The 27,407-nt window shown below is 36.7% G+C and overlaps 1 protein-coding gene across 2 annotated transcripts in view; it reads right to left on the bottom strand.

The window, feature by feature from the left end:
• The window catches only part of LOC129367504 (CUB and sushi domain-containing protein 3-like), a 230,972-nt gene that overhangs the window by 25,783 nt on the left and 177,782 nt on the right, over positions 1–27,407 (bottom strand). For both annotated transcript variants that reach the window (XM_055042010.1, XM_055042011.1), the window contains exons 56-60: positions 25,545–25,718; positions 17,341–17,523; positions 13,644–13,820; positions 7,170–7,352; positions 849–1,022 (exon numbers count right to left, since the gene is read on the bottom strand). In XM_055042010.1, the coding sequence (XP_054897985.1) occupies positions 849–1,022; positions 7,170–7,352; positions 13,644–13,820; positions 17,341–17,523; positions 25,545–25,718 (891 nt within the window). The remainder of the gene's footprint in view (positions 1–848; positions 1,023–7,169; positions 7,353–13,643; positions 13,821–17,340; positions 17,524–25,544; positions 25,719–27,407) is intronic.

The raw sequence follows: 27,407 nt of genomic DNA, 5'->3' as shown, positions 1-27,407 counted from the left end.
TCATCTCCATCAACACTGCAGCTCTCACCCTGAGGGTAGAGGGCAGTTCACTTCTTTTTAATCTACATATAAATTAGAGAATTTAGTCTATGTAGTGATGACAAAATGTCCACTTTTTACTACGAACATTTGTGAATTCATATATTCTTCAGCAGATCAAAAACTTGCTTAAAAAACACAAGGAAGCGAAGACAAACAGCAACACGAAAAATATGCATTCCTGACTTTTAGATTCCTTGGAAATTTCTGAGTCAGCTCGTCGTCTTGCTTCATATCTGACTGATATTTATTATTCATGAATTACAACACTTTCATTAATTAGAAAAACAAATCATTGAAAATTGCAAGCAGTTTAAAGCGTTCTTATAAAAAGGTGTGCGATGCTAAAGCAATGACTGAGATAAGCAACACAATATATTAAAAATGCAGGAGCTGTGTACTGCTGACAAGGGACAAATAAAATGTTACCTTCTATGTCAAAAATTCCCAAGTGACAAATGAAGAACAGAACGACTTTTGCTGACTGAACTTCTGTAGTCCTGATTTCACTTTTATACGGGAAAAAGAAAGGTTTGTAATTGCGGTCAAAAGCAGTGCACAAGGTAAAACACAGTTTATTTCGCATTACTTTCATCATACACGTGGAACTGCTTGTTTCAGATGAACGATGGAATACAAAAAGTTTGCTTTTTTCTGACTAAGTTCAACTAACTGGAGAAAAAAAAAAACATTTCTAGGCAGAACTCCTACTCACACACTCTCAATCTTTATACAAAGAAATGTATTCTGCAAATTTCTGTAATTACTGTCATAACTAGCCAGTTAGGGGGTAGAAAAGAGCAACTTACGCAAGCACTGAGGCAGGTCTCCGCTCCATGTGCCATTTCCTGTGCAGGTAAGCACAGCAGGGAAGGAGAGTTCATATCCAGGGAGGCAGCCATAGCTTACACTGGACCCCCACTCCAGGACGGAGCCCTCCAGCAGACCGTTGGGGATGGACGGTGGGGTAGGACAGGTCACCACTGTGAAAACAGTCGGAATACACTTACAGACTTGTCAAAGAATGATTAATAGAAACGTAGCAACTCATAATGTAACAGCAGCAAACATGATGATTTGTGTTCATTTAAATACCATAATAATAATGATAATAATAATTTACCAAGAATTCAGTAATATTTTTGAGCTAGTAGTATAACAATCTGCCAATAAACAATCAATTGATTTCATTATTACTATTATGAAAAATATGTGGCAGCCTGTGGAGACCACATTATGATTCTGTGCTTAAAACCTAAAAATTGGGAGCTTTTTGGTAAATAAGGTACTTTTTTTTAAAGAAAATAAAAACATTTCAAGGTGTTCTAAATGGTAGTTTTTCTACAGATCCAGACAAGTTGGGAAGTTTGATGAAAAGTGTCTACTTTAAATTTTAAAAAACACACCCAAGAATAGCAACAAATACATCAGCTGCTCTGCATTGTCTATATCCATTAGTGAAAACAGATGAGTATGGCTTAAAACTTGATGTTGTAGTTTTATGCGATGTTAAGTAAATGTTTATGTTGATGATAAAAGGTTTTAGGTGTTAAAATAGTGATGATCTATATCTATTTCTCTTTCCCTTTCAGAACACATTCACAAACAGCTAAGAAAGCATACTCCCTGAACTTTAATCAAACTAAGCGCAATAAAGCATAGCAATATTTCAAGGATATGAAATAGGAGCGAGTTACTATTTTACATACTGTTTACAGTTAAAACCAAATGGAGACTTGTGTTTTGACTGCAGATTTTTTTCCTTTTTCTCTTTACAGTTTATTAAATATTTGTGAGTAATCTGGGGACATTTGGGGATCTGCAAGCTGCAAACTTTCTGCTCAACAAATGTAATAAATAAATGCATAATCAAGCTCTGAGTTAGTTCTCACACACTAGCACATGGGCCCATGGGGTTGCAGACTGGATATGGGTTTTAAGAATGTGAATAAATTATGGCAGTTCTTTAAATCTGTAGCAGTCCTCTTGTAACATGAGTCTCACTGCAGATGAGTTTGATCCCCAGCAGCTTCAGTAAACATTATTTAGAGGAGACAATCCTTTCTTTCTCAGAGTAATGAACAGGTTTGCCTAAGATCTGCGTATGACGAATCCATTACATGACTACAATCTTTACTATTGTAGTCATGTAATACTGTGTATAGCCTGGTACTTATTTTATCTATAAACAGTGAAGCTTCTGTAGGTTTGAAACACAATGAAAACAGGCTACAGTCCACATACCACCAAACTATTAACTGATAGCTGAAAAAGAAATTTGAATTAGAACGACAAGAATGAGTGAGTTTTAGCTCCACCTCTGAATTATGTCGTCTTGTACTGGAGTTTCAGGTTGCAGACAACACAAAACAATGCATAACTTTCAAGAGAAAGGGAAACAATATGTTTATATACATATATATATATATATATATATATATATATATATATATATATATATATATATATATATATATATATATATATATATATATATATATATATATGTATTCTTTATAGGTAAAACAATGAAAAGAGTGGTTCTCACAAACAACAATTTGTCATCTTTTGCTGCAAGGTACAGCTGTAAATTTTGAAGGGTGTCTTTATGCTCGGCACAGTTTCTACAGTCTAAAATTCTTTGATTCAAACTCGATCAGACTGGATAGCAAAAGGACGTGAATAGCAAAGCTCAAATTTTGGCGCAGTTTTACAATTTGAATAGCCAAGTCCAACTTTGACTGGATTTGGCCATTCAAACATGAATATGTTTTGTCTGCTGGAAGGTAAACTTTTATCTTAATTATTTTGCAGCTTCTAACAGGATTTCTTCCAAAATTGCTGCGTATTTATCTCCATACATCCTGTAAATATTTCCAATCAATTTTCTTCTCCCTAATAAAGCAATACATCAGTGAAGATAATCAGGAAGATGATACTTTGTGTTTTGCATGTAAGCCAAAGTTTAAATTTGATCTCCCACATCTCTCATCTATATAAATATTATTTGTCTCTTCCTTTCCAAGAATATGGTCTCTTACTTTTAAATGATAATCAATTAAATTGAAGTTTATTGTTGTAAAATGACACCAACTGTGAAAAGATTCAAGGATGCAACTACTTTCATAAGGCACAACGTTCTTGCCACAATTTTTGCTTACTTGTTTGTTTTCCTGAAGAATGAGTAGCAATGAATATGGAACAGACCACAGTGGGATATTCACTCTTTCTCTCTAAAGGGGAAGCGTCTTTTGTTCTTGGTTGGCTGCAGTTCCAGAGCCATTTCCATACGGACATTTACACAGCATATATGCTTCACAGGTATGCTATGTTTAGAAAGACATTCAGGCCATCGTGTAATTAACTGCTGATGTTAATAAGCTCTGGGCAAAAAATAACACTTAACAAAAAAAGGTGGTTACTGTACATTAGGCTACCTGTATTTTCCTACATTAGATCTGTAAGAAAAAATCCAACAGTGGCGAAGTCAAAGTAAAAAAGAAATGGTTATGCAAGTAGGTATATTACACTGACTATAGAGGTAGGCTTTCTAATCTCATAAGCGCAGCTTTAGAAATGACACAAAAACAGAGAAGAAAAAAAAAGGCTGCAGGTCTGGGTGGCAAGCAGAACTAAATGAGAAGACGAGAGTGGCCCCATTTTCCAAAGTAATTCTAAGCAGCATTAGAGCATTAGTCGCTCTCAGCTAAACATGCCAAACCTGGGATTCAGACTGAATCCTATGCTGGGATCACACTTTGGATGCGTCATCTGTGTGTATGCACATCACACAGAAACTCAGCAGCTAGAACTGACATTCACACATTACGTGCAAAATTATGCAGAGAGTAAAACCTCTTTGTCTCCTCGAATCTCCATTTGTCTTTCCTCCTACTTCCCCCACCCGCCAGCTTTTTAGCTCATACCCTTTTGGCACGTTATTCCAATCTGTGACAAGATGACAGATGCCCAGCTTCACGTCACTTTTAAGCAGCTCAAACTGCCTGACTGCTGCACCTTTAACTTCAAGCCAGTCATGCAAAATAAAACGGCAAACAATTCTCCTAGAGTAGCCAGTCTTCTGATTAGAAGAGAAATGCAGATTTCCCTCATGCATTTCTAAAACGGCTTTGGAAAAAGTTGTGAGAAAAAAGTTCTGTAATTAGCGGATCAGATTCTCATTGCTTGTTAAAGATGGTTTTAAATTACAGTGAAAATAAAGGAGGAAAAGGCCTCGTAACATCTGCGTTTAGCTTTAATATCTCATCCATATTGAGAAATAGTTAGACATAGAGCACCCACTTAGCAATCAAACTTCTCCCTTCTGCCTTTCTTTTATTCATTTACTTCATGAGATAAATAATTGCTACTGGAGAGCCGAGAGTGAGAGAAGAGGCAGCAGCGACCCTGGGGGTCACTTATTAATGTGTGCAGGTCAATGTAAGTGGACAGCACTACGGACAGCGGTGATGATGGTAAAAAAAAAAATAAAAAAAACACGGGTATGTGTCAAGAGTCTGTGAATAAGTATGCATGAGAGAGAGAAGGCCATAGCTGCAAGAGGTCTTTTGACTGTGTGAATGCATCGTGGTGAGCGTGACAGGAAAGCTTAGAGTCCAGAGTTACCTCCTCTTCAAATCAACCCCAGGTAGGATAGCAGGAGCAGGGCAGAGAGTAAGAGCTGCAGCAGGAGCTGTCAGCTGGAGGTTAGATTTAGAAACTTTCATATACATGCCTGTGCACATGTAGCACACACACCAGCTCAGCCTCCCTCGCCTTCTCTTGTTCTCTCTGTTTAAGCAAATATGGGCAGCAGTTGGGCAACTATCAACTCATCAGACGTCTTCGGCATATAATGGAAGAGGTTTTGTGAATAATGAAAAATACGAGTGAAATAATTCAACTCGCTGTCAGTTTGGATGTTGTAAACGTCTGAGCAAGGTTAGACGAGGAGCTTGAGAACAATGAGAAGCATGTGGCTTCAAATCTAAAGGCTGAGCAAAGGAGAGAAAATGGCTATTTAGGTTCCAAGCTGTATCTTATACACAGGCAGCTGAAAAACAACAAGTAGCCTAAAGGTAGAAGGGGGGAAAAAAGGCTGTGTTTGATTTTCAACAACTCTCTGCCATTCTATGCGTACATATCTCCTACAAGTTGTTAGGTTTGTATGTGTACATGATAGTCTCTCAAACTCTGCCTCCTTTTCTCACATTTAATTTGTCCCTTGCCATTTCTCAAGAGGCAAACATAATAACAGTTTGCCTCTCTGTACAGTCACTGACACAGCAGCCTGCAAACAGTTCCTTAGCAACAATAAGCCACCCTTTGCCTTGTAGGCTCTTTTATTTCCCGGTGTACATCTGAACCGTTTTCTGCACGAGTTAATCTTTCCTGCAACACCTACTTTATGGTGTCAGCAGCCGAAATGCTAATCTATGCCTCCACTCTAGGATCATAAATCATAGACTGATGTAGAGCTGATAGGTGTAAAACTACTAAGCTCGCTTCCTGGATTTTCTACCACTGCTAGAATGCGCAGTAACTTTCACAAAGAGAGACAATAACTTATTCTTTAACTACAAATTGAGAGAGATCCATTTTGTTTGTCTAAACACAGAAACACAATCTGCCAGTTGGACATGACATTTAAATGATAGGGTTATTACATTTTAAATGCAACTTAATTTTTTTTATGATGCACAAGTTAAGCATCTGAAGCTGAAAATAAATAACTTTCAGGTAACAAAAAACAAACAAAAAATGCTGGATTTACCTTTCCAGTTTTTCTACTATAAATAATACTAAGTAACTGCAGTAATGGGCTGAAAATATAAACAATTAATAGATGGCTCTGTCGTAATATGTTATTTATTAATTTTCTGCATTCTCAGTGTAAATCTAAGTTTCTATGTTTCCTCAAGTTCTCTAAATTGTGCTTTAACACTTTAGTTTGAGGTGTGAGACGAGTTTAAAATTCTGAGATTGTAAAACACCTTCAAAAATTCTTCCAACAACAGCGCTCAGTTTTTCTTCTTTGAGTTACAGTGTACAATGTTGCCTTCGCCAACCTGAAGTGCATCATTTAGGACCTTTGGCATTGCTGGCAATCTCAGAAATACCCCAAATTTGATCAACATCCTGCCAGTTTGCAACAGATGTGTGCTAACGCAATATCAAGGGTGACAGAGATCAGAAATGACCGTAGAAAAGCAATTGTTGCTGCTCATTAATTTTGAAAGGGTTATAAGGTAATTGAGAAACAATTTAGGCCCGTCATTATACAGTGCAAAAGATTAATTATAAGGCAAACACATTGCTGACAGCTGCAAATCTCTCCAGGCTCAAAATTAACTAGCAAATTCACTCCAACATCATATTGTGCGATTCTCTGAAAAGTTGACTCTCCAGGCCTTAACATGTTCGATGGAACAGTTCATGACATGACAATGAGAAAAAAAAACTTAAATCTATCATTTCTGAAAAGTAGTTCTCTCTAAAAATAATACGGGTACAAAACTTATGTTTGCAACATTACAAAAACTGGAATAATTGCATTTAGACAGATGAAACCAAAGTAGTGATGTTTTGCTGTAAAAGAACGAAACTTAGAATGAACTAGAAATAACATTTCAGCAGACTTCAATGAACAGAAACAATTTTCTCAAGGATTCTTTCACAACAAGACTGACTTAAAAAGGAAGAGGCTTGCTTAAAGTTAGTGCTGGTAGTTCTTCAAATGCAGCAATTTCATTTTGACCTTTTTGTGGTTTTAACCCTGATAGATCATTGTAATTTTGTCCTGCTCATTAAAACTCCTCGAAATGAAAAAGTTGCATAATTTAGTTTTCTAGTAATAACAGCACGCATACTTTGCAAACTGTTGACTTTTGTGAACTAGCCATCTGATGCAATGTATCAGGGGTCAGTGCATGAAACAAACACTCCACCACTACCTGAACACACAGGAAGTCCAGTGTCACCTTTCTCACTAATCTTATCAAACATCAGGAAGTAATTTAATGTGACGCTCTGGTAGTGTGCCAAGGTTGTTGTAACAAAGCCTGATGGTTATCAAGATTGACTGCATTGCAAAACAAGTATGAGTAGACTACAGAACAAAATGGACTTACCTTGGCATGATGGCATTGTTCCGCTCCAGGTCCCGTTGTTAGTACAAGTCCTAGAAATGCCACTTTCCCCTCCCATGATCACAAATCCTGGCTGGCACGAGAACGTCACATTTTGACCCACTGTGGCATCGTCACCAAATCGTAGCCCGTTTGCTGGGATGCCAGGGTCGCTGCAGGTGATCACTGTCATTGGTCGACAGAAACAAACGGGCTGCATTAGAACATATTCTGAAAACTGTAGAGTGAATAAAATGCATTGAGTGAAAAAAATAATAAAATACAGTTTTCATTTGTTTTCACATAACAAGCTCTTCTGCCAATTGCACATTGGAAAGACTAAGGGAAATTGATGATGCTACATACTCTCTTTTTTCTAGATTTTTATATCCAGGAAGGTCTAAAAGAAACCCATTGTGTTTGAACTATACATTTATAAATCTTCCTCTCCATTAATTTCCTATGCAATTTGTGTGACGGCTGGAAGCCCGTCACTCATCCAGCCGAGTGACAGGCTTAATTTGTGCAAGTGAAACTTCAACCTAATACACCTACATGTGCACATGTCGCCTGGCAACGCATGCACAACAAAGTTTATTAGGACTGGCAGTCGTAATAAAAATATAAAACAATGAATTTCAAAACAATGAATTTCAATCAATTTAAATAACCTTAAGACATTGTAGAAATGCGGAAGAAAGGGGAAAACCTTTCTCTTCCTTTTCCATTTTTCATTATCGGATGCAAATCTTTTGTTTTCTATTATTGTTCTTGCAGTTTTTTGTGGGTAGATAGAGTTTGATGATAGCCTAAACATTTATCTGACTGACTGAGCTGTGTAAATGCAAATAACAAAACTGGCTTGTATAAATCCAATTATGAACAGCACCTATATTAACAGTATATATTGCAAGAGTAAGGAATGGCTGAACAGTAGAATTTTGTACAGCGACGTTTATCAATGAATAGGTGGTAATTATGCTGCGATGATTAGTAAGTGCTAATTGCTCCCCTGCAGTCTGTCACTTCTGCGGTTAAAAGTGATTTAGAGCAGCTGTGAGCCACTTACAGATTCATCGCTGTTTCAACATACTGTATGCAGTGCTGCGCTGGGTGTCGCCTTTTATGTGCTTTTAACAGGTCATTATTCAGCTGCTGGAAAAAAAAATGAGTAGCAATTTGTTGACCTATGGGAGGTGTTGCTCTGCAACTATTCTGTATTTTTTTATGACAACAAAGAAGTTATTTACTTTCTATCAACGCGGAGTATTTAAGTCGCACATGGAAGAGGCTAGGAAGCAAACTGATGTTGTGGTAAAACGGTATTTTAGTTATAATTCTGGTCTTAGATAGGGCAAGCAAATTAACCTCTGTCAATTATTTTTTATCTGAAAGAGCTTATCTGACACATCAAATCATGTAATGGCAAAGTGAAAGAAAAAAAATCTACACACAGGACAAAAATTACATCTACAGTTAGAGTACAGTATTATTGCTCACCAGAAAAACTTGAATGATAATTTTCAAAAGTTTTGCAGGTTTTAAAACCTTCATGAGTAGTTAAAATATAAAGAATTATTTTATTCCACATGCTGTGAACCGAAGACTAGTGCTGGATGAAATGAAATTTTAGAATGCTTCCCTTAATAGGGAAACTTAAAATTAAAAAGTACAGAAATGCAAGAACATAAAAGAAGGGGATTTAAGAATTACGGCTCTATAATATTTGGATTCCTCTGGGTCAGTGCTCAGAAATGCAACTGGACTACTGAATCAAAATAGCCACAATGCAGCACTTGGGTTTTGGAAGTCATTGCTCAGAATGTTAAACATGTAATCAAAGGAGCTCTCGGTGCAAAAGAGTGTGTTGGATCAAAAGTGCAAAAACCAATCGGAGAAACAGCAGGAGCACGATGAAGTGCCAAATAAATAGATTGGTGCATTCTTAAAAAAAATACATCTATAAAACACAAGAGCAGACAGGACTCCAAAGCACTGAATGACAATTTATAAAATTTGTTGGAGTCGGGATGGATCCAAAAGTTGCATCCCTACTGCACTTGAGCTCTGGAATTGCAGACCCCTGGCTTAATGCCTTTATTGATAGAAAGAGTCGGGGTAATCCAGAATTTTCTCTCAGTATTGATGCTTCTTCCCCACCTGTTGCTGGCAAATTGATGAAAAGAGGGCTAGTAGACTTTTCCCTTTTCACATTTCAGGATGTATAAAAAAACAGACAGCCGCTTGTGACTCAATTTGACTGAAAAAGTAATAAAATACACTATTATTAGTTTGAGTGGCTAACCTAATAACAGAACACATATATTACAAAACCCACAAATTTCCTAATTTGGAACTGGTACGCTCTGAAACTGGTTCTGATGTCATTCCCAGATCCCACTTCAGACTAGATAAATTGAACATCGCATTAGGACTTGTTTTTGGTTTACTGCTGTCAACTTCAGTTAGTAATGGGAGTATTTGAAACTTTCTTCATTCCTACTCCTTATTTTTAGAAGGTTGTAATTAAGCAATGAAGAGTATTTTCAAACACATCATTCTGGCTATTGGTGCTTGACTACATCACATTGAAAATTTTCTGAATTATCCCAAAAATAATTAACACCAAAATCTTTTTTTATTGGCACTAAAGGCAGCCCAAGTGCCACTGCAAGTACATGTGTCACCGTTTAAGAAGTCATCTAATATTCTGGTTTGTAATGGCAATACATAACCACAGTTTTTAATTCAGCTGAAAATATCATATATTCTAGTAAAGGACCAAAGGACACTCAGCTTCATCTGTGCTGTTTGACCTGAATGAAAGACATCTGTGTTTTCAATTACAGACACAACAGTTATGCAGTATTTTTCCCCATACGTCCTAATTTGAAATCTCCTATGGTTGATCTAATTTGTCTAATTAAAATTGAGGGCCCAACTGAAATAAAAATAGTAGTGTTGATTATTTTTTTCACATGTTTGCTCCTGGCTCCTTCTCTTGGCTGAGCTTTCTCAAAACAAACAGATGGCTGAGTGTTGGACGGCTATGTTGTCAGGTCTTACCCGAGCGCCATCTCTGATTAAATTATAGTTGTCAGTCTTTTACTTCCCTTCTTCCGTGCTACTTGTTAAATCACACACAGGCTCTGATTTGTGAACACTTATTAAACATTCTGGGGCAGGAGGGTTTTCTGTATGTGGCTGCCTCTGCCAAACTCTGGTCCCCTAAATCAGTTTGTTTATTTTCAATTGCTGACAAGGAGTTCAACACATATGCTGTTCATGATAGGAAATTACTTGCTTTCTGTATACAAACAAAAAATGACATTAAATCTTGGCAGTTAAAATTCCTGAAAGCTCAAATGAGAAATCTTATTTTACATACATGCATTTTTTACAACTCTGAAGCAGGAAATGATATGCTACTTAGTTATAGAAAATCAGGAATACTGATTTTAGATTTACAATATGTGTTTGCGAGATAAGTACCATAATTCTATGTGCTAGGTGACTTTTGTTTCTTTGGATCAATTCAACACTGCATCCTCCATAAAAGGTTCCTGAACCCAGCATTCTGTATTGTGTGTCAGAAGAATAAATGACTCTGCAATTGGCAATTATTTGATGCTTGATACGCAGTCATTTATAATATGCCTGCAGTGCACACAGAAACTAACCTGTCAGCCATATCTGATTTTTCCTTCCACAGCACAGGCAGTGTGGGTAGTAAACTACTTTTTTGCGTCTGTCGCAGAAGTCATACATGAGCATATTTTTACACCCACACAGGACAGTATCTGTTCATTTATGAAGTAATAGTGGCTTGTTTTGTTGTTTTATTTAGCAAATGAGTTGCTTTGCAAAACTCATGTTTTCAGTATCAAATGGAGGGATTGCTCTTTAAATTCCAGTCTGAGCTCAAGAAATTTATAGAAGAATATGAAAACAGTAGAAGCTGTGTTAACAGACGATCAAGTCTCATTTGTAAATTACAGTCATTATATCTGTGACAGCAAGTCATTGTTTACCCGTGTGCTCAATATCCCCTGCCCACAAAGATCTCAGTCAAGGTGCCACTTCTGAGCATGAAAAAAATACAAAAAAACTTTTGTTTTCTACTTTTTAAGTGGAATAACTTTAAAGCTGGGACAAGGTACCCTGAAAAATCAAAGCTATTGAAGGTTTTATAAATGTCCATAAAGCTTTACTCGTCTATAAAAGCAGCTTTCAGAACAAAATGAAGGCTGGAGAGTTTAGCAATGGTAGATTTACTTGCATTTAAGTAGTTTCTGATGGTCCTGCAAGCTTCATTGAGCTAAAGTAGTACTGTTTGAATGCAGACCTTGAAAACCAGGAATAACTTCACTGCCATCGAGCTAAAAACAAATGCCTTGCAACAATTGTGTAAAATTATATGTATTATTTCTCAACAAAATGAGAACCCATCAAAATGCCTAAAGTAATCCACTCGTAATGTTATTACACAACTTAGATTTTTATATAGAAATGTAGTCATAAGTGCTGCTTCTGTATTTCAGCCTTACTGTGTTTGCTGTAATGGGTCTACAGGCCTGCCAGCACCAGTGAAATCACACATCGGCTTTTGTCTGATAACACTTAATTAAATTCTTGATTATTTTCCAAGTATGAAGAGCTGAATTAAGAGCTACATTTCTGATTCTCATCTGATCGTCATCACAATTAGAGGTGACATTTTTTCTTTGCCAGGGCTTCGTGAATCAGATGCCTGTGCACCCTGCCACTGTTTTGCAAGTGTAAAAAATTGCAACCATTAAAACCACGAGCCTTTGTAGGACGTGTTACGTCTACTTATGCCCAGATGATCAACACTCGCAAACACTTGTACTTTAATGCATCGGCAATGCAAGGTATAGGCCTGCCTCATTTCAGACCATTCTTCACCTCCATTTTAGCTTTTGTGAGTTTTTGCAAAAGTTATACAGTATAAACAGCACAATGTAAATAGGCTTTATGCAATTTAACTTCAATCCAGGAACATTTTATACATACGACACAAATGTTCTGCCAACAAATGACACAAATGGAAACAAATTCTTTCAACAAAAATTGTAAAACAGGTAAAAAGGTTAGCAAAGGAGACAATTTTCACAAATAGGTTTCAAATTATCTGCGCTGAAATATGGTTTGCTGGTGAGATTTGGTCATATTCTGCCTCTTTAGCAATATGTTGATGTGTTTTAGGGATTCAAATCACAATGACTTTAGCACTAACTCTAACCCCGAGCACTGTAAGCTCCATCAGAGAATGTGATTTGTCTTGTTTTGTTGTTTTATATGTGTTATATTTAGCTATGTAGGATGCATCAACAGTAGTCTACAAGATGATATCATTGTGGAAATTAGTTTAGAAGCCAGTGACATCTAAATCCATTAATCTAGATATTATCTGAGGTTTTTCACATCTGTCTGTACTGCTACATACTAAATAATATGAAACAGATTGTGAACATAATCAACAAAGCCACAGAACGTCATCATAGAAGAAAAAACCTCAGAAAGAGGTTTTATGTTTTCACATTTCATATGACATTTTTATCCTTATGACTTCTTTAAAATCTAATTTTGATAAGATGGTATTTTCCTAACATGCTTTATAAAAGTAAACTATACACAAGCAAAAGCTAAGAGTAAAAAAAAAAACAAAAAAAACCCTTCTTTTTCTCCTTGAAAATCTTGTGTGACTTTGATCTGCTAACTTGCATGATCGATTTTCTGTGATCCATGAAAATGACTGCCTCCCTAGTGAAGGCACACTGAGCCAATCCCAGCATCTTAAGTGTCGATGTCCCTGAACTGACCAGTAAACTTTAATGTGAGCCGATAGTTAAAAGGGGAATCAGTTTGGTGATGAGCAAGCTTTCAAGTGAAGAAAAAAGAAAAGCTCCCCTGGATTCCTGCGTGTTTGACCATCATTATTCAATCCACTTTTCAATCTTACTCTCCTTTGCCTTCTTTCCTGTGCATATCTCTCCAGAGACCCATTTTACTCCAAAATTGAAAATTATGCCCATACAATTTATCTTTCTTGTGATACAGTAATAGGCTAAAGGAAAAGGGGGGAAAGAATATGGTGATTTTCAGAGAGAGGAACAATGTAATTTTCTCCAAGAGTCATCCTGGAACAAATTAAATCTAGACGGGCTTAGTTTTTACTTACTCAAAGACTTATTTGCTGAGGTCAAGACCACAAAAAAAGCCAGCTTTGATATTTAGTTCCAAGACTTAGGTTTTTCCAATGGTATTGTCTATTTTTGCTTCTCAGTTCAAACCTCCGATTGCCTCAATTTAGAACAAACAAAGAAGAAAATCATCTGAAAGATTATTTAACTGTGTGCATTTCACAGTGTAAATACTAAGCATGGCCTTAACTATTACACAAAGTCAAAATGACCAGGAGACAGTTGAACACTCCTGCAACTGTGCGATACTTACTTGTACAGTTTGGAGCCGTGCCAGACCAGGTGCCATTTGCCAGGCATTGGCGAGTGGGTGATCCTGTCAAGAAAAATCCTTCCATACAGGAATACACAATGGAGTGGGAGAAAGTCGTGCCGTCCACACGGAAAATGTGGCCATGAGCTGGGGTTCCCGGATTTGCACACTGTACCGCTGCCATACAAGAGAGGAAACACAGGATGTGAAGGTCAGAGGTGTAAAATAGTAATGGATTTTCTTTATCAATGATTCACAATCTGGGGGTTGGAGGCCCCCAAGGTGGCTGGAGGAATACTTCAAGGTGACTGAACTGTCGTAGAGTTTTTTCCTTTCTTTTTTGCTATGTGCGTGCAAAGACTCATCAGTGAAATAAGGGCTTTTTTGGTGTTGGTCAGATAAATGCTTTTTATCTGACACTGTGTTCTGCATTGATCCAGCAATGCAAACTTGGAGTTCTCTCTCCTTCACACACTATCATTTCTCAGTTTCAGTCACGAAAATTATTGTAATTTCTTGGAGTCTAAACAAAATTTAAAAGCAAATAAAATGTAAAGTAAAAGAGAAATAATATAACCTTAATTTTTGGAGTATTGAGCGTACCTGAATATAAGCTGCATGCACTAACTGTGAAGAAAAAAAAATTGTACACATAAACACCACACTGACTACAAGATGCAAGTATCCACATTGAAATATGAGATACTTGCATATTTTTTATGTCTAATGAAATTTGTATTTCATTGGTAGGATACACAGATTCATGCCTGCAAGACGGCTGCTTAAAAAACAACAAAGAAACCCCCAAAAAACAGGTAAAGTCACTGATCATATCTTCCTCCTGCACATTAAACCCTCTAACGTTGCCTTTCTTAGTTTTGGAATCGATCAGTCTCATGCACACACACGCATATGTGTGTGTGCCTCCGTGTGCCTCTTCCCTTCTCATCTCAAGGCAAATTTGCTCTTCAGTTTGTCCTATTCTTTTGACAGAATGAACACAGCAGTCCAGCCTTTTGAAATCGGTTGGCAACAACCCATATATTAGCCGCATCATCGTGTTCAAAGTTTCTGAAAAAAGTAGCGGCTAATAGTCTGGAGGTCACAGTTATAAAATAAATAAAATAAAATCACTATTTTTGTTCGCTTTGTATTTTCTTTCAAAGAAGCTGTAAGACAAACCAGAGGAGACCCACCAATCTATACATCACTGTTTTATGAAGAGAGACTAATAACCAGAGATGATGTAGTGATGGACAAAACACATAAGCAATCCTGATGAAGCCCAATTTAATAGCGTACAGTTTTCATGCTCTCTGTGGTGACGTTTACTGCAGCTCAGAAACAAGGTGATTGGGGGAATAATTACATTCTGCAGGTACAGCGTGAAGATGCAACAATTACTTTAATTATGACTGAACTAACAACCCAGGTGTTAGTTCAAGAAAAAAGGAGTTAAGAGTTAAAGCTGCATTAAAAAAAAAAAATCTGCCCACCAAAATGTTTCCCTAAAGGGTACGGAAGAAATCAGTTTGTTTCATGTGCCTTTTTCCTCCTGCAAATCATGTCTAATTACAAAACTGATCTGCTCTCTCAATCACCTAATTGCCTGGAAAATCTGAAATACTGATTCTTTGTAGGAGACAGACGTGCTGTTATTGCCGTGGTGATTTCTCAATTGACTTTGATGCATCCGCGCAAACTTATCACTGTGCAAACACATTGCTGGGACACATACTGGACCTCGCACTGCAGAGCTTCAGCACATTTATAAAACAGTGCTGTAAATGCACTCAGGAGCTCATAATTACACGTGCAAACACATTACATGTAATTCAGTGTGCACACATATAAAACCAATCATACATTTTTTTTTCTTTTTTGCAATATTTGAAATTACATAAAGTCATCCTTGATAGCCATTTGAGCTGGTTATTAAGCCGAATATTCACAGTGACCATTTTCAATGCGCTGTAAAGGGCTGTGAATAATGGATGGATGGGCTTTAACACAAGACAGGGCTTTAGATCACAGACAGAGAGCAATAAAATTCATTCAGGCTCCAGTGAATTCCTGCTCCATCCTCCCCAGAGTTGGATAGATGGTTAAAACAATCTTTAAATTAGGATTTTAGCTGGGAGATGGAAGGATAAAAAGCCTGGGGTGGTGAGATATAGAATGAAAAAATAGGGAGGAGGTGGGTATCGGACCAAAAAAAAAAACACAGAGTAAGATACAGAGAAATGAGAGATGAAAAATTGGACAGAGTTGGAAAGACTGACAGTAAGATTAAGACAAAAAAGAGAAGAATTGAAAAAGACAGAATGAACACAAGAAGGAATGAAGATGCAATAAAAACAGGTGCACCGTAAAGGAGTTCAGAGAGACCATACATTGGCCAGTGATATTAAAAATGATTCTGAAACCGTTCCAAGCCAATAGTAAGTAACCGAGGGAGGATCCCGTCAAACATTTACCTCAATATCCGGTTGACCCTTGGGGGTAATTTATGCAAGATGTGAAGCTGGCCCTCTGAGAGTTGATATCTCGAATCCCTACAATGATTCATTTATCACAATCCAAACAAAATGTGGCTTCAGGTGTTTGGAATTAATGAAATTTTTGGTTGGAGTCTGGAAGACACTCTGACTCCAGCAGAGAGATATTTTACCATCTGGTGAAGCGCTGCTTTTGTGATCTCTTTGCAAATCATCATTGTTTTAATGCAGCCAGTATGCTGTATGCGGTGTTTGTCTGTTTATTCTGGATCTTGATACTATTTAAAATTTCCAAAAGACACAGCTGAGAAAATATTGATACAATACCAAAAAATGGTTCTCTTTTTTCTGTTTTTAAGCACATTAAATTACTTTTCCGTTTTTTATATAAATGCTGTGCAGCCTCCAAAAAAATACCTTGACTATCTAGAACTTTCCATTTTAACTCAACCTGTTCTCACAAAAAAGAAAAGAAAATAAGCTTCTCTACAGCTTATTTTGTTCTTTGAACTGTTGCTGCATTCCACTTGTTTGAATCGATAAAAAGACACATATTTTCAGATAAGAGTTCAGACCCCGAGATACAGATAAATAACAGTCATGATGCAATCAGAGCAAAAGTAAACAGTAAAATTCACACTTATTCATTTGAACTGGACTGCTAGGGTACCCATTTAGTTATTTTTAACATTTTGTTACAAAATAAAAAAACAAAGTCACATGTTCTTCATTCTTTTTCCCACAAAAAGATTCTAGCATGTTTGGTTTGTCTTCAAATTTAGCTTCACTTTTAAGACTTGTACAAACAATTTTGGATCAACAATGGGCTCCTATGTACAAAAAAAAAAAAAAAAAAGAACAAAAACAAAAAAACAACACAAATAGAACAATATATAATCTTAACAAACATGTTAAAGTCCACAGTTGTGATGTGATTAAAACACTGAAAATACTAAAAACGGTTTTGAATATTTTTGAAACGCACAGGAATTTAATATTGAAAAAAGAAGGCAAGACAAAAAAAAAAAAAAAATCGTGAAATTCGATGCCCAGCCTTGAAGCAACTATGCATCTGCTGTGCATGTGTAGGAGTGCTTATCTGTGAACAATTGTGTTTGTTACTTCCCTGCATGACTCCTCTCTGCTCTCACACCATTTATACAAAACATCCCAACGGAAATTGTAAAGAGTCTCCTTACGCTTGCAGAACGGCTGTTTGCCAGACCATGTCCCATTGGGGAAACAGATCCTCTCTGCTGAGCCGTACAGCGTGTGTCCCACTGCACAGGTGAAGCGCACCTTGCTGCGCACTTTGAAGTTCCCCGCCTCTCTGCTGGCATGGGCCGGTGTGCCAGGGTCCCCACAGGCGCCTGAAGAGTCACCTGCAACAAGAGATAACCAGATACGGAGCAATGAAACCCAGAGAGTGAAGAGTCCACCCACTTGAGCATGTATGCGTGTTTGTGTGTGTGCAGATATGGATCCTTTTTAAATTGGCATGGCAAGAGTTTACAACATATGCTTCTTTTCTGTTAAGTACACAGAAAGTACAGAGAGCTTTGGTGAGGTCACTTGAACCTTTAGGAAGCAGCGATACAATGCAAAATTCATCCAAGAGCAGGTGTGGGGCTTTTATTTCAGAAGTGCTAAGGTTAAAAGGACTTGCATAAAGGCAGAACATTTACCATTTGTCACCATGCCAATGACCTGGCAGAGCAATATTTCTTTCAGCTTTGACACCAAAAGCTTTTCTGCCCATAAAAAATGAAAAAAATCAGCAGAGCCAGCATTAAGAGTAAACCAAATGTGGTTATAAGAAATTATGAATACATTGTGACCTCTGGAGCTACCAGTAAATGCATTTTCATCATCCTGAATTATCCTCACACTTTTTTCTGTGAAGGAACTTAAGCACTTTCAGAGTCACAACCTTGCACCATCTGCTACATTTGACTATGTATTCAATCAGATCCAGACGCCGATGTGCCTTTTATAAAATCTCTTCATGTTCTTTCTAAGCCTGTCTCTTATGCGAGAGAGAAATAGGACATGTTCACACTCTAAGCCATATGAAACGAGAGAGAAAATAAAGATGACAGGTATGGAATCAGGGCAGTGTTGAAGATTTCATGTTGTGATGAACAGTTGAGTGGTTTGTTTGCCAGGAAAGTCTGCGGGGTGGGGCTGCATTCAATGGGGTCACCCTCAGGGGAGAGAACAAAAGCACATACAGTAGCGCCTCACACCAGCCAAAAATATAACTGTTCCTGTTTCATTTCTGACAGATAAAAACGGAAAAAAAACAACAAAAAAAACAGCTGAGCATAGAAGACAATTTTATTACATCCAAATATACAGATACAGAAATATAGAGATATTGAAAATTATATTAAAACAGATTCTCTGTGAGGGATTTGTACCATATCGGGCTTAAGGCTGATTCTTGAGTTGTAGAAACATCCTGTCCTTCCTTCCTCAAGGGTCTTTAGATGCTGCTCTTTCTGTATACAGAGCACCAAATGGCTGTGGTAATACTGGACTTGTTGACAAAGTCTTTAAGCACAAACACAAAGCTCATATTATATACACACATCCGCAGGGCATATGCCTACAAACGGCATTTGTCAGGTCAATGACTCACAGCAGAAGCGGATAAGTTTGAACGTGGCTGTGGCTGGTGCTGAGTGTTCATGAACGGCTGCATATGTTGGTGTGGCTCGGAGAGATTGAGCTGTTTGTGCATCTCCCAGCATGTACTTGCATACATTTGTGGCGATGAGAGTGTGATGAGCACCAGTATGCATTTGTCTTGGTGCGTACAGTTGTACCAGTAGATACTTGTAAGTCCTGGAGCAGCTGTTGGTGCCTCATTATTCTCTTTCGCCTGCAGTAGGACAGCTACAATCATGCTAATTGGGATGGTGGTCAGATTTTGGTTTGAATATCAGGTAATGTCCATTCACCAAGATCCCTTTGTGAGAAAATAATAAGGTCTTAAAATCAGCCAGGCAACAGATGAGAACAAAAAAGGGAACAGCTTGGCAAGCAGTCTGATGAACCATCTTACTAATTAACAAGGGAGGAAAAATGAGGGAATGGACAGATGCATGAATGGCTGCATGGATGAGAGCTGCTGCTGATGCTACGTTGGATCACTGAAGAATTCAGAGTATTGTGTTGTGTTGTTACTCCTGAATTATACTGTGCCTTTATGTGTCTAGCTCCTCACATAAAGTGCTAACATACTTATAAGTCAAACTCTTTTTGTGCATTTTTCTTACCTCGCAGACACAATATAGAATACTTTATATTATAGACAAACACCAAATTGGCATTCAAATGTGAGGAAGAAGGACTCGAAGTGGTTTTTAGCATCTTGCAAGTTTTCTGCCGAAAATTAAAAACAGATTTGGGTCTGGACTTTGGGCCATGTAAGCAAATAAAAAGGTTTGGTCTAAAACATTAAATTGCATCTCTATTTGTATGTTAGTGGTCAATGTCTGTTGGAAGGAGAATCTCCACCCAAGCTTCACGTTATTTGCAGCCTCTATCAGGTTTTGTTCCAGAATTTCCCCCTTTTTAGTGCCATCTACTTCTCATAAACTCTGAACTCATTTCAAGTCCATATGGAAAAAAAATTCACCAATGCACTGTGCTATTGGTCAATATGGATGGTGTGTTCCATGTGAACACACCTTTTTTTTTTATGCAGAGTCAAAGATAAAGTTAAGGTGTCATCTGACCAGGGTACCATGTTCCACAGGGATTTTGTGTCTTCAACATGACTAGTGGCAAACTGCAATCAGCCCTTTTAATGAAATGCTTTCACCAAGAGCTTTCTACTTGACACTCTTCTGTAAATTGATGCTCTTCTTGCCTGGCCTATCAGATAAGCTGGATAGCAATGTTTTGGCAGGTTTGCGGCAATGTTACAATTTTTCCATTTTCAGATGGGCTACACTCAGTAGATTGTTTCATAACCTCATTCTTCTTTAAATCTTCCCCAGACTTAATTCTTGCACCGCGTGTGTTATTTTTTTTTATTCTCTAAAAGGAAAGTGGAAAGAAAAACAAATAAGCTGCATTTGCAGAATTTAAATCCCAACATTCCACCACATTTTTCTGATTTTTAATTGTCAAAATAAAATTTTAAATTGTGGGTCCTTCTTCTACTTCATAACTTTGCAGTGCCACCCCAAAAGACACTGCTACTGTCATTTGTAAAGTGACAAAATGGTATATGAAATTGCATTTTTGACAAGTGTAATGTAATTTACAAAGGAAAACAAAGAAAGAAAGTTAAAATCTTTATCCTTTATACTCACTTTAATAAATTACAAGAGTCCAGCTAAAGGCTTTTGCACATTATTGAATGACAATGACAAAATGCAGATAAACGCAGATAAAATAGCAGAAGTGATAAAAAAGAAAGTGGAACAAAACATCCATAATATTTGACTAAAAGGTCTACTTCCTGTTCTATTGCCATCTTCCAGAATGATGAAAACTATGCACAAAATGAACATTTGCACTAACTTCATTGCCAAAATGTGCTTAGCACCATTTTTTTAAATTTTTTATGTTTATTTTGTGAGCAACAGATGAGCTCCAGCTGCGTCGTGGCTCCAGTTTCTGCTATAACTGTAACAGATGTTTACTGCCAAGTGTGAATATATTACATCTTTTAGTGGCAAGCAGGTGATTTACAGTGGCTTCTTCTCTCCATCATGTGCTGCAGATTTCCTAGTTAATCACAAGTGCTGATGCGGTTTAATCTCTAAAGATGATGCATTCACATTCAACATTGATTAAAATGTTCAGTTTGATACAGAGTTAATTTGCAACTGTGAAACAAATTATGCAAATTATCCTAAGTTAAATAATTATTAACTATAAATGTCCTCAGTGCATTCATTGCATAAACAGTTATTTCTCATTGCCTGTTTCAATACTTTAGAACAAAGTCAATACATTAATTTGGTTTAAAATAAACAGTTGATAAATTTCTGAACATAATTAATGAAACGTATCAACTCTATTTGGTTTTTAGACATGTTGAATGCTTGATGTAAAAGCACATGAGCTTACTCCGTGTCATAAGACAGCTGGCTGCAGTAGGTCTATGTTGGCACACGGCTCAGAATGAATGACATAGAAAGATAAGATTCAGAATTGCTCATCATTATAAGAAAGACTCATCTGTCAAAACAGCATGATGTTGATCTAATCTTCTTAATTATGGAAACCCTTTATTAACTTAATTGATGGATGATTAAAAAGACAAAAAAAAAAAAAGCAAGCGGCTCTGCTGCATCTTCACTTCTAACCATTACATTCTGAAGAAAAGCCAGAAATTAAAACTATCTCCCTAATAATATTTAGGTCTCCAAAGACAAGCAAAGCAGTCTGAACTCTTATGGGTAAAACTTCTTAAAGGTTGCACATTGTAATCACAAGGTTTAACCAGATCTTCTTACATCAATTACAGAAGATCTATTTTCCAGGCAGATTGAACATAAGGTCAAAAGGAATGCTACAATCTGTTTCTTTTTACATCAGCATTTTATTGAGATTATTGGCTTTTTTATATACTTGTGGCATTTACCAAGAGTCAGAATTTGGGCATTATATACATTACTTGTAGAGAAAGAGTTGAGAAAATAAAGCAAATAAAGCAGTTCTTATGATTTTATTACTTCTAAATTAAGGCGTGTATTAATTTTATTCTAAGGGCCCCATAACGTGAGACAAATGCGCAAAATATGTCATTTTTACTGGAGTTTGACGACTGCAACATTTTAAATGAATAACAGTTTTGTCTTTTGCACAGTGCTACTAAGGTTAACAAATTTCAATAAATTCTTCCATTTATTACCTGAACAAAAATATTAGCAGTTGATGAAAGCCTGCAATGTCAACAGAGCGCATTATTGAGATTATTGTGCTTACACAAGGAGACTCTCCTGGGGAAAGCATTTCTTTCAGCACATGCACAAAGGAAGTTGAAATGTGAATTGTACTTCAAGGACAGATTGAGCAGTGACAAACTCAAAAAATGCAAAAAAAATAAATAAATAATAATAATAATAAATTAGCCGAATAAGCTTGACAGCGGTGTACTTGACTGAAGTTAAAAAGTTAAAAAGACATCCAAACCGTCACCAAACCACTTCAGGCATAAGATCTTGTTCAAAATCCATTTTGCAGGTTTTGTCAAAAATTTCCCTGACTGGAGTCTCGCTAATCCAATAAAACTAGAGACTGTCTACCTCCATCTAAATGTGAACAAATTTAATTTCTAAATGTGAACAAATTGAACTTATTATGCTTCCTTGAACAAGTTGGGATATGTCTATAGGACATTCTAAACATGTTCATTACTTTTTCTTTTTCTTTGAATTGACAAAAATTTAAATAGCTGCAAACAGATGTGGAATAAGAAGCAGACAAAGTTGTGCTTCTCACATAACAACCCAAGATGCAGCAGCGGTTTATGAAAGGTAAGTCAAAAACTTGCTAAAAGTGAATTTCCCATAGTGGGCCCCTTTTAAAGCAGACCAAATGTGTCAAATGTGTATAAACCCTCAGTCAGAGAGCAAGTTGGTTTCATTCTGGAGCTCTGACACATCCTGCAGGATAAAAGGATGAAAATATTTCCAGTGGACCACTATCTCTCATCTGTCCCTTAGATATATGATTAGACTGAGCCGTGGGAGGACAAGTCAACACTGTAAACCATCAGCCTGCCATTTGGAAAAACGGTTATCCTGATAGGATGTACCGACTGCAGGATAATATTAAAATGGGAAGATAAATGTCAAAGTAATCCATGCAAATGTTAGACATTCGGATTTTCTTACAAAATATTACTTCCATGCTTTTACAATACGATGTCCTACATGGAACAAAGCAGTTTGGAGAATAGAAGAACAGTCCATGGAACTGCTTTGTCTCATGTAGAAATTTTACATGAGATAAAGTGCTTTTCTATTACAGCCAGAATACAGCACTCAGCAACTTTTGCCACTGTAAGTCTTTGGTGGGACAGAATCACACAGGCCAAACTTTGCTTCCCAGTGACGCTAACGAGTCTTTGGCACCCATGATTCTGTCGCTGCTGTCTCACTCCAGCAAGAAATGTGAGGACAGCTCTGACAGCAAGACAGATTTGGACCGATACAATCAAGTGCATTTCCTTAGCGCCTTAAGATCCTTTACTTTAAACTGCTTTTGTAAATCCAAAACATCCAAAGTGAGAAGAGAAATTGAACTTCCCTTTGACAGAGAGAATAACTACCACTCAAGTCTGCTTCCAAACATTATTTCTGGGTCAGTTAGTTTAACAAACCAAGTGAAGATTCAGATAAAAAGATCTACTTTCATGGTCAGGACTGTTTAAGTGTGATGAGGGGGAAGAGCATGGGAGGGCTTGAGGGGTGGAGGTAAGCTGTAGGTTGGGAGCTCCACATTACAAGACCCTTTTTCTTACCTTAAAAAATGTCAAAAGGAAAATCTGGAACTTAAAATGTTTAAACAGGTTATGGCGTTGACTTCAAAGGATTTATACTTGCAAAGGATCCTCTTCAGCTAACATCGATTCAACTTTACCACTTATCCATAATTCTTTTAAGATGAAGACTCCCTTTGACTGAATTCCTGAGGAATAAAGGTCTGTAGTTGCTGTTTGGCACTGGCTCACCTTCTTTGGTCTTTTTCATTCAGCCAAATGCAGCGGCATCAGATAAACCACAGGCGTGCCAGTTCGAAAATGTTAAAAACCTTTTAGAGTAGACAGTGAGCTTGTGAATAGCAAAAGGTCAAATATTTTGAGATAGAAGAGAGTCTTTAAAAAAAAGGGTAGAAAAGTCTATTGTGCAGCATTTGATGGTATTAAATTGGCACGGTTTCATTGGAGCTTGCATTTCTTTCTAATAATGCCAAGAAATCCTTTCAATATTGTAGGTGGGCTTCTGATATTAGTAGTGTTTGTCAACACTGCCAAGTTGTGACTTCATTTAGGTGCCTTTTAGGAATGTTCTGTCAATAAAGGAACAATTTCCTAAAAAAAAAAAGCTAGACTGTATTACAATGCAATCTTTACAGCTGAAGGAGGATGATCTGGATTTAGTTCAAAAAGAAAAAGTGTAACATGATTAGTAGATCAAGTGAGCAGCAAAATAGTTCCACATTTCAGTCAGATGACTAAACTAATTTAGCATCAGTTTAGTCTCATTCCAGTGATATCGCTTTGGTTTCTATTCATACATGAATGGCATTTTGATTTGTATCAGCAAATATTTGAGGTTATGAACAAGGTTAAAGTGATTTGCTAGCACTTCGTTTTAAATTAATGAAGCTATGCTGTATGTGGCCAATGCATCTAATGTGCGTATGACTTGCAAAAGTGACTAATAAACACTTATTATTTAAATAATGTCAACTTTTACTTTGTCAGCTTTGTAGAATTTCATTGAGCAGAGTTTGCGTTAGACCTTTTTTGTTGTCCATCATTTTGATCAACTCTGTCAAAAATAATCAGTTCCAATCTTTTTTTCTCTAGTTATTTATTTAAGATTATAATAAAGACAAGAGTTAAATGCTCATCACTGTTATTTGATTTAATTAACATTCAAAAAGTAGATATGAGTGAATTGTAATTTGTCAAATATCTAGTTCTATACATTGTATTTTCAGAAATCTCTCATTAAGAATGAGAGATTTGAAATGAACACTGTATTATTTTCTAAGCAGCCTGTTCATCGCATATATAAACAATGAGTATTCCTGTACTTTATGCTTGTTTACTTGAAGCAGTGAGAGCCGGCATAAATATAGAGCCTGAACTTACACAGGAACTACATAGCAATTAGGACCTCCACCAGTTGAGAAGCAGAGAGGAGCAGATCACCAGCAGCCCACTGCTGAATATTATACAGTGCTATAAAAATTTGATTCATCCTTGGACTGGGTGTACACTACTACTCCTGTAGAATAAGGGGTTATATATTACTTTATATAATAAAGTACACAGTTGGTTGATAACATTTCTTATACAGAACAATATAAGTTGTCATGAATTTTGTGTATGGGTTTTATTAAATATGTATTCTTAGGTTATTATATGTGTTCAATTCTAGCTGTGGTTTTTAAAATATTAGACTGCAGACTACAAATGTCACCATCTTTCAGGCAGTACGGAAATTCTCTGTTGCACTCAATAACTTGTTGTCTTCTCATTTTTAGGGACTAAATGAGAAACGAAATGAGCCATTGGTGCTTTTTTGTGTCAGCTACAAATAGTGCAGTGAGTCAGATTAAGAATTACAATTGAAATTTTGTTCAATGGGGGAAAAAAAACAAATTTTGAAATGGGTGTAAAGTACCACAAAATGGTACAGCGTACCTGAGCAGTGGGGCAGTGGGCCGCTCCAGTGTCCGTTCAGCTGGCAGGTAAGCAATGAATCTCCGATGAGCTGACGGTCGTCGCGACAGGAGTAGCGCACTCTGGAGCCAAACGTAAACTTCTCTCCAGTGATCACTGCATGGGGTGGCGTCCCTGGATGCCCGCAATCAACCTCTGCATGAGAGGAGCAGCAGAAGGACTAACTTAATAAATCCTGTTTATTTGTACAAAGACGCATACAATATTTTCTATGGGAGGAGGAATACATGAAAACTTCATATTGACAACATTTTTACCCCATCTTACAGCACAGAGAATGATACAGTAATGCTCAGGGAAGCTCTGTTAAAAGTATCTCTCTAATAAACTGCTTTGAATTGCGAATTAGATTCAGAGTTGCTTAAATAGAGTAATTTGAGCACGCATTCATGAGACTATCAGATTTTATAGTTCACACACTGCAAGTTCTTTGGACATTAGAACAAAGAGTGCTGTTCCTGTGGCTCTTCATTTTAAGTTAAATCATATAAAGAACACCTGGATGGGTCATTACATTGTCAAGTAAAAATTTTAATTTGCATTGGGTTACATTACTGTCAGGGAAATGTGGCAAGAGCAAAATGTGATCCTGAAGGTTTCATCTTCATAAGCAGATGACAATTACGGTGCCCTGCAAAATTATTCTAACCTTTCGAACTTGAAATGTCACATTTTGTCTCACAGATTTGTGTAGAGTAGAGAAACATTGTCTACAAATTAAAAGTCTATTCAAGTTAACAAAAATGGTGGTGCATTTCTATTCAGTCACCACCTGCATCAAACCTTGATAGAACCACCTTTTGCTACAATTACAAGTAATTACTATTAAAAGCATATCTTTACATGAATATTTTTTTCCCATTTGTTTTTGTAAACCATCCCAAGCTCAGTTTGCTTTGGACTGAGAGCTTCAGGGTATCAGTTTTCAAGTAATGCTACAAATTGACAGGGCCATTCTAACATGAAAATATGCTTTAATCCAATTCCTCCCATTACTTCTCTGTTTGGATTTATTCTTCTGACAAAATATGAATGGTAAACTAAAGTCAGGAAGACTTTGAAACTCTGAAACTCTTCCATATGGGCCAGATTCTAATAAAATATTGATAATGTGGCAAAATGTAGAAAAATTACTTTTGCAATAGTTTGTACAATGATCTTTTCATGGACACATTTAGGATATTTTACATTTTGAAAGAAAATCTTTAGCAGCTCTAAAATCCCTTAGATTTCATCACCATGATTTTATTATTATTATTATTAATTAAAAAATACATGTTTAACATGTTGTTTTTAATACTTCATACTTGTATTAAATAATAATACCAGATCTGTTTTTTGTAAGCACTTTGTTTTAGTTCACTACATCTGACTGTTTCATTGATTTATTTGGTTTAGTCTAAACACAAACCGGTCTCTCAGACTCACAGAGATTTATATGAGCTCCTGCTACGTTATGGTCATGATGTGAGTGTACAAATGGTTTTCAATATATTTATAAGGCAAGCATATTTCTCTTGAGGATTTTTAATGCTCAAGAATAACCAAACACTATCTCAGTTGAGACAACACACAGCTTCTTAAGGGGAAAAAAAAAAAAAAACTCTTTTCAAATTAAGTACTACTATTCGTGTTCAGACAGCAGTGTCAACCTCAGTTCTTTTGCACTAAGAAAGTGGCATCAAAGCTGAGACTTGTCGCTTTATTGTAGTATATATCAGTTTTTTTTTTCTTTCAAGAAGAAACTGAAACAGTGCATCATCTACTGCAGTCACCTTGATCTTTTGGTTTTTCTTACTTGTTTATTAAATAAATTTATTTGTT

The sequence above is a fragment of the Poeciliopsis prolifica genome, unplaced genomic scaffold (assembly GCF_027474105.1).
Source record: "Poeciliopsis prolifica strain line A6 unplaced genomic scaffold, Auburn_PproV2 SCAFFOLD017, whole genome shotgun sequence".
Taxonomy (NCBI): Eukaryota; Metazoa; Chordata; class Actinopteri; order Cyprinodontiformes; family Poeciliidae; genus Poeciliopsis; species Poeciliopsis prolifica.
The sequence above is the reverse complement of the archived record's forward strand: the minus strand, read 5'-3'. Positions and strand labels throughout refer to the sequence as shown.